At 54.7% G+C, this 6,986-nt stretch overlaps 1 protein-coding gene across 1 annotated transcript; it reads right to left on the bottom strand.

The window, feature by feature from the left end:
• Positions 1–313: 313 nt before the first annotated feature.
• Positions 314–6,539, bottom strand: Ucp2 (uncoupling protein 2). Its single transcript, XM_032893046.1, has 8 exons — positions 6,415–6,539; positions 5,498–5,659; positions 3,183–3,404; positions 2,825–3,035; positions 1,825–2,019; positions 1,648–1,749; positions 1,083–1,263; positions 314–718 (listed from the first exon to the last, which is right to left on the bottom strand). The coding sequence occupies exons 3-8, from the start codon at positions 3,306–3,308 to the stop codon at positions 604–606; spliced, it is 930 nt and encodes a 309-aa protein (XP_032748937.1). The 5' UTR covers positions 3,309–3,404; positions 5,498–5,659; positions 6,415–6,539; the 3' UTR covers positions 314–603.
• Between the last annotated feature and the right edge of the window lie 447 nt (positions 6,540–6,986).

Raw genomic sequence — 6,986 nt, 5'->3', positions numbered from 1 at the left:
AGGCAGCTCTGGAGAACCTACAGTACCAGGTGCTGAGTGAAGGCTTACATGGTGCTCAGTAAGGGATGGGACAGACAAAGGCTGCGCTGCCTGCCTGCCTACCCCCCTCCCACTCCCCGGGCCGTGCCATACATTTAGGAGGCTGCACTGGGTCTGGAGGAGCGGATCGGAAGACCCCTCCAGCCCCCCTTAGATGTTACAGATGGAATATGGGTCACATCCCTTTTTAAAGTCACTGGGGTTCTCACCTGCCTGCCAAGGTACTGAAAAGGTCCCTTGGACCAAGACCTCTATAAACAGGCATGAAAAAGAAGACACCAACATTGAGCTTGCTTTATGGGCGAAGGCTGGCTAAGCTGGGCTGGGAATGAGGACAAAGATTTGGGCTTAACTGTTAGCAGGACTGAGGGTGCAGGGTCCGGGGTCAGGCCTCCTCGCTGAGGAGGCATAGGGAGATGAGCTGGGAAGGGAGAAGGTATAGGGAGATGAGCTGGGAAGGGAGTTGGAGTGCGGGAAATGGGAAGAGGTTGGGGCTGGGCAGAGGATGAAGGAAAAGACAGGGCAGGAATGGGGAGCAGGGTCCAGGTCAGCAGCTGGAGAGGCTCAAAAGGGTGCCTCCCGGGACTCATAGGCAGCCATCAGGGCCCTTTTGAGCTGCTCATAGGTGACAAACATTACTACGTTCCAGGATCCCAAGCGGAGGAAGGAAGGCATGAACCTAGAGAGAGCAAACACAGTCATGGAGGGCCCCGCACCACCTGCTGCTACCACTGGGTTCCTCCATCCACCCGACCACAGACTCCGTCTCAAAGGAGGCAGTGGTGAAGAGCCTCATGGCTCCCTGCCCAAAAGCAAGAGTCCTGAGTACCCAGCTCCCTATTTCTGCTGTGCTGGGGAGTTGAACCCAGCGCTTGCAAGCATGCCAGGCAGGCACTCTACCACTGAGCCACCCTCCCCCACCCCCAGTCCAAATCCCTATTTTAAACTCTAAAACATTGGGGTGACAGCGCCTATGGGATATTTGACATTTGGCTGTATCTCCCTTCTCTCCCTGGAGTTGGGTGAGGGGATCCAAGGCTCACCCCTTGTAGAAGGCTCTGGGCCCCTCCTTCCGGAGCATGGTCAGGGCACAGTGGCCGGCGCTGTGGTACTGGCCCAAGGCAGAGTTCATATATCTCGTCTTGACCACATCAACGGGGGAGGCGATGACGGTGGTGCAGAAGCCCGCCCCGAAGGCAGAAGTGAAGTGGCAAGGGAGGTCGTCTGCCATGAAGCAGCAGGAAAGGCTGTCAGCTCTCCCCAGCCCGCATCCCACCATTGCAGCAGTTTTAAGGAGAGGGGTCCTTTTTTTGTTTTTTTTCCGGAGCTGAGGGCTGAACCCAAGGCTTTGCCTAGCAAGCGATCTACCACTGAACTAAATCCCCAACCCCTCATTGTTTTAAAAACATGGATTGCAGCTGGAATCTCTTAGGGGGACTTAAGATTCTTTTCGTCAATCTAGCCCATTCTTGTGCAAAGTAGGGCTTTTATCCAGCTGGATTTGAACGGTAAGAAATGCACACTCTAAAAACAGAAGCAAGCAGGATAAAAAGATGTGGTCTTTAGGCAACCAGACCCCTCTACCAGCTTGTAGTGACCCTCACACACCTGTCATGAGGTTGGCTTTCAGGAGAGTATCTTTGATGAGGTCATAGGTCACCAGCTCAGCACAGTTGACAATGGCATTTCGGGCAACATTGGGAGAGGTCCCTGTAGAAAAAAGAACTTGTGTGAGCTCAGGGCGTAGGATAGAGGAGGGAAGAAAAGCCAACATCCAGTACAGACCTTTCCAGAGGCCCCGGATCCCTTCCTCTCGTGCAATGGTCTTGTAGGCTTCGACAGTGCTCTGGTATCTCCGACCACCGCCAGCCCGGGCCTGGGCCTGGAAGCGGACCTTTACCACATCTGTAGGTTGGGCCACAGCCACAGCCAGGGCACCTGTGGTGCTACCTGCCAGGAGGCGGCTCCCGATACCTGCATCTGTGGGCACAAGGGGGGCTAGTGGCTAGCGGGCTTGCACAAACGTGTGCCATGCTTTTGCCAGACACCATGCCATGCGTGAAGAGGACCTAGGCTGCTCTTGCTCTCTGAAGTCCTTGCAGGGTTACAACCAGGAGTAACACAAAATGGAGACAGTGCTTTCTCACATGATTGTGCTCATTTAAGTTACTCAGCAGCCTTGGGAAGTCAGGGTCAGTTCCACTTATCAAATGTGAAACCGAGATCAAGAGGAGTGATTTTTCCTAGCAGAACTGAGACAGCTTCTTAGCCCAGCTCTACTTCTCCCTGGAGTGTGATCCTGAGAAAGGCGTCCCCGTTTTAGATGCTCAGTTCCCTCACAGGTAAGGAGGGCACCGTGACACACACTTAATGCCAGCACTTGGAAGGCAGAGGCAGGTAGAGCTGTGTGAACTCCAGGCCAGCCAGAGCCGAAAGGTGAAAGTCCTGTTTCAATCCCCTCCCCTCCCAGGAGGCCATATTAAGGAGATGAAAGAATGTGGTTGTGGGGGCTAGAGGGTGTGGCTGCTGCTTGTCCATTGTGCTTTTGGCTCAGTCCTCCCCCTATTTCAAGCTTTGGTCTATCTGTGATCCAGGAGGCCACCTACCCCCATGATGGTTTTGAAAACTATCATGGGCTCATATCCTGCTTGGAGACAGCCCTGGTGTTCAGATAACAGGAATCAAAGTGCACCTCTGATCCTCCCAGGGGTCCTGGGAAGCCTGAAGGAGCCACTGAGCTATACAAAGAGATCAGTCATCTGCTGTGTCCTAGCTGCATACTCACGCTCTGAGCCCTTGGTGTAGAACTGCTTTACAGAGTCGTAGAGGCCAATGCGGACGGAGGCAAAGCTCATCTGGCGCTGTAGGCCGGCGACCAGCCCATTGTAGAGGCTGCGCGGACCCTCAGTGCGCACCATGGTTAGGATGGTGCCCAGCACGCCGCGGTACTGGGCGCTGGCGGCGGTGCGCGCTAGCCCTTGACTCTCTCCTTGGATCTGAAAGGCCAAGATGGGGGCGGTTATGAGCACAGGCAGATGGCTCTGCTGGTCTCCCTCCAGCTTCAGGCTCCTCCTCACCCCTGAGGAGTCTGACCCAAGGAGGGGGCAGATTAGACAGCATCAGGACCCTCACTTCGCCCTCACCTGCAGCCGGACTTTGGCGGTGTCTAGAGGGAAAGTGATGAGATCTGCAATACAGGCGGCTGTCCCGGCCCCCAGGAACTTCACGGTGGCTGTGGGGGGCACATCGGTGGCCTTGAAACCAACCATAATTCTGACTTCCTGCTACCTCCCAGAAGATGGAGAAAAACGGAAGCAGTGGGGACCTTCAATCGTCAAGACGAGACAGAGGAACTCTGCCGGAGTCTAAGCCAAGAGGGGAGAAGCCATCAGTGTCAGCAGCCCCAGACCTCCCTCCCTGCTCACTACCTACCCACCCCTGCCCAGGCCTTCCCGAAAGGCACCAAGCACATCTCAAGGGTTCTAGGAAGGAAACCAGGAGAGATCTCCAAAAGTAGTCAAGTAGGGCCGGGGAAGCAATTCCTGCCAAGGAACTGAGACTGCTTAAAGCTCCCTCTTAGTGTAGAGTGTGGCTCAGGGTCACCCTCACAGCCATCAGCCAGCTCCTGATATCCTGGCAGAGACTGCATAGAGGAAGGCACATCCCTGTCCTTTGGGACTATCCCAAACACTGACTAGGACTAGACTACCAGAGCAGGACCTGGCAGGCAAACCCCACAGGCTTTTGTTCCTGGGTTCCTAAACAGGAGAGGCTCTGACTGGTTCATGATTACAAAGGGAGAGAAGAGATATGTTGATTAATTCCATCCTAATAGCCCCACACAGCTCAGAGACTCTGCTTCACCAGGTTTACTGTCCACCACAGCAAGGCTTATAGCCAGGCACGGGAGAAGGCACCTGACCAGCCACCACGCCTGTTTGTTTTCCCCCAGTGTGGGGGAAATTCTGTTATCTGTGGTGGGATGGGAGGTGCAGCTCACAGCTATGCAGAAAAGATACAGGAAACCAAAAGGTCCAGTTTGTTCTTTGAGCTGGAACACCACCCTCCTCACTGCCCAGGGAGGAAGTGAGCCCAGCACCCGGCAGGGGTGGGGGTGAGGGGGAGGTGGGGGAGGTGAACTGCTTCTTCTTCCCTAGTTTCACTTCTCCGCTTTCATTGGAGCAATTGCTCTGAGCTCAGCTTGATTGGCTGCCTGTGTTGCTGGGGCAAAGGAGGAAAGCGGTAGAGGGAGGATGGGGCTGTAGTCACCTGAGAACACAGATAACCATGGAAACAAAACAGCTCACCCAGGCTGGGACAAACAGGGACATCAGAGGGACTCCCCATGACAACGGGCTCAAGGGTGCCTCTAGGAAAGGGCCGACCTCAGTCATGTTTCTTTGAGTGTGGACCCTGGGACTCAGTGAGACTAGGAGTCAAGGTCTAGGTGAGGTGCTCCTAGACTCCCCAGCTGGAATCCTGAGAGCAGCGGGTGAGGCAGCGGCCCTCCCTGGCTCCCCATTAGAGGGGAGAGCTCAGGACCACGCCCACGGGCTTCAAAGCCACCCACCCACTGCCTGTTCTGCCCTACTGCGCCTCAGATAAGGCCCTTCACAACGGAAGCCCTTTCTCATCAACTAAACAGTTCTGAGACGCTTTGAACAGATGTCTTCTCTAGGCATTAGAGAGACATGATGCTTGAGTCTAATGCATGCCTGTCTAATCTTGAGCTAAGTGGTAGAGTGTTGCGAAGCCCAGAAGGGCGAGGTCTCAGTTTCTGCCAGATCAAAATGGCTCGACCTCCATTGTAAATGCTGCTTACGGTTTGCCAAAGGTCGGGTCCTTGAGGGTTGGGTATAAAAGACAAAGATCGCCTGTACTAAATGTTCCTGCTATGACTAAAACCCAGGTCCAGAAAGTTAATTCTGCCAGGCATGGTCTGCATGTAGAGCTTCAGGACAGCCAAAGATAAGTCCTTAGATCCTGATCCAAAACTAATAAAAACAGAACCTATTTTATAGGACCAGATAAACAACTACCGTAGGTAATAAAAAAAATTAAACTCAATTTCTAATCTCATTTACAGGGATGTCAAAAGCTAGGACCAAAAAAAAAAGGACGTTCAGACCAGCAAGATGGCTCAGTGGGTCAAGGTGCTTGCCACAGAGTCTGAGGACCTGAGTTTGATCCCTCCTGGGATCCATATGGTAGGAGGCATGACTTGCCTTTACACACACACATGTGCACGCACGCACACGCACACACCATAAGTGTCTGCCCCAGTTTCCATCACACTTAGGTTCTCCCTTGAAACACTAGGGTCCGCCATCTTTATGGGCCAGAAGGTGACCAGGGATGATGAGAGAGCTTGTTGAATTGTGAAGAGCCACGTATGAGGGTCCTATTGTGCAGCCGTAGAGAAGACAGTCCAGAGGCTTCCTTAGCCCGGACTCCTTACCCGGAGAGTGCTTTGAGGTCTCACGCTGAGGCCTCCAAGATCAAGCTTCTCTAAAGGTGTCCCGTTCTTCAAAGCTGCCAGTGGCTATCATGGCCTGATCCCCTTGATTTTCCATAGAAAATGTCTGGGAGACGAAACACTTAAAGATCATACTATTGTGTCCTGTGGGTGAGAGGAAAGAAGTCAAGTTTAGAAAGGAAGATTCTCTTTGCAGGACCACAGCCCTGCAAGGGTCGGTCACCTGCCACACAAGCCCTTTCAGGCAGCCTTGCTGGGAGAGACCCGAGGCTCATTTCGCGCTCAGGGTGGCCAGGGTCTAGCGGGAGGTGGACTCAGGCAGGAGTCTTTACTCGCACCCGTTGGCTCACTTTCAAACTTGTTTCCCAGACAGTTATGTAGATAGGCAGCTGGGCTGGCTGTGGATACAGTCGCTGAGCTGTTGAGTGGGGCATTGTGTCTATTTGTGTTGGATCATGATAAGGTAGGCCCAGTCTCTCCCTGTGTCCTTACTCCCACCTCAGGCAGCCACATAAGAGAGTATAACAAAGGCCAACTATACTCCAAGCCTCCTCTAGGCACAAACAACCCTAGGGATGAGAACAGGCTTTAGAGCACATGGCCCAGAAAGAACCTCCTGGTGACAGTCATTCTGGTCTTCTCTGCCATGAAAGCTCTCCCCAACCCCCACCCCGCCTGGATCAGGCTGGGAGCATCGTGGCTGAGGGGAAGTAGAGAGACCAAGATTTTAACCTACGTCCAACTGGACGCCAGAGGCAAAGAACAAAGGGAGTTAATAGGAGGAAAGAAACAGGAAGGATCTAGAGAGGGCAAACTAGGATTCCGGGGAAGAGAAAAGAAAGACCAAAACAGAGTGGGACAGAGCAGGTGCGGCCACGGAAGGGATGGGGCACGCTCACCGGACCGCAGGAGAATACACAGGAGAACACAGGAGTGCAGACGGCTAGGCCCAACGGCGGCGATGGCTGCCCAAGAAGCAAGCGATCCGAGGGCACCGAGGGAGGGGCTGACAGTGGCTGTGAACCCGCGCCCGAGGAACTTAAGTCTGGCGGGCGTGGTCGGGGCGTGGCGTGAAGAGGCGGGACCAGAGAGGCCCTCGCCTCCGGGTGAGGAGGCGTTTCCATCTGTGGTTGCCTGAACCCCCTCGGTCTCCCTAGAGTCTCCCTGTCTCAGATCTTCTATTCCCCAGACGGACAGTCTTTTTGTGAGGGCAGCCAGATTGTTTGGCCCGCTGCTCTGGTTCGCGACTTCCTACCCTGCCCTGCCTCCCCTCCCCGGCCCCGCAAGCCACCTGCGGACCGGGCGGAGCGCGGGCTCCAGGGACCGGAACCAACCCGGGCGTGGTGACGGGGCAAGGCTGGCGTTCCCGCCTTCTGCCGCTCCGGGTCAGGTCCATGGGGACACTGGCACCTAACGGCTGGGGTGGGGCAGGGACACCTGGCCTCACCTTCCCTCTGCACCAAGCTCAGCC

This window comes from Rattus rattus, chromosome 2 (genome assembly GCF_011064425.1).
Source record: "Rattus rattus isolate New Zealand chromosome 2, Rrattus_CSIRO_v1, whole genome shotgun sequence".
NCBI classification, from domain to species: Eukaryota; Metazoa; Chordata; class Mammalia; order Rodentia; family Muridae; genus Rattus; species Rattus rattus.
The sequence above is the reverse complement of the archived record's forward strand: the minus strand, read 5'-3'. Positions and strand labels throughout refer to the sequence as shown.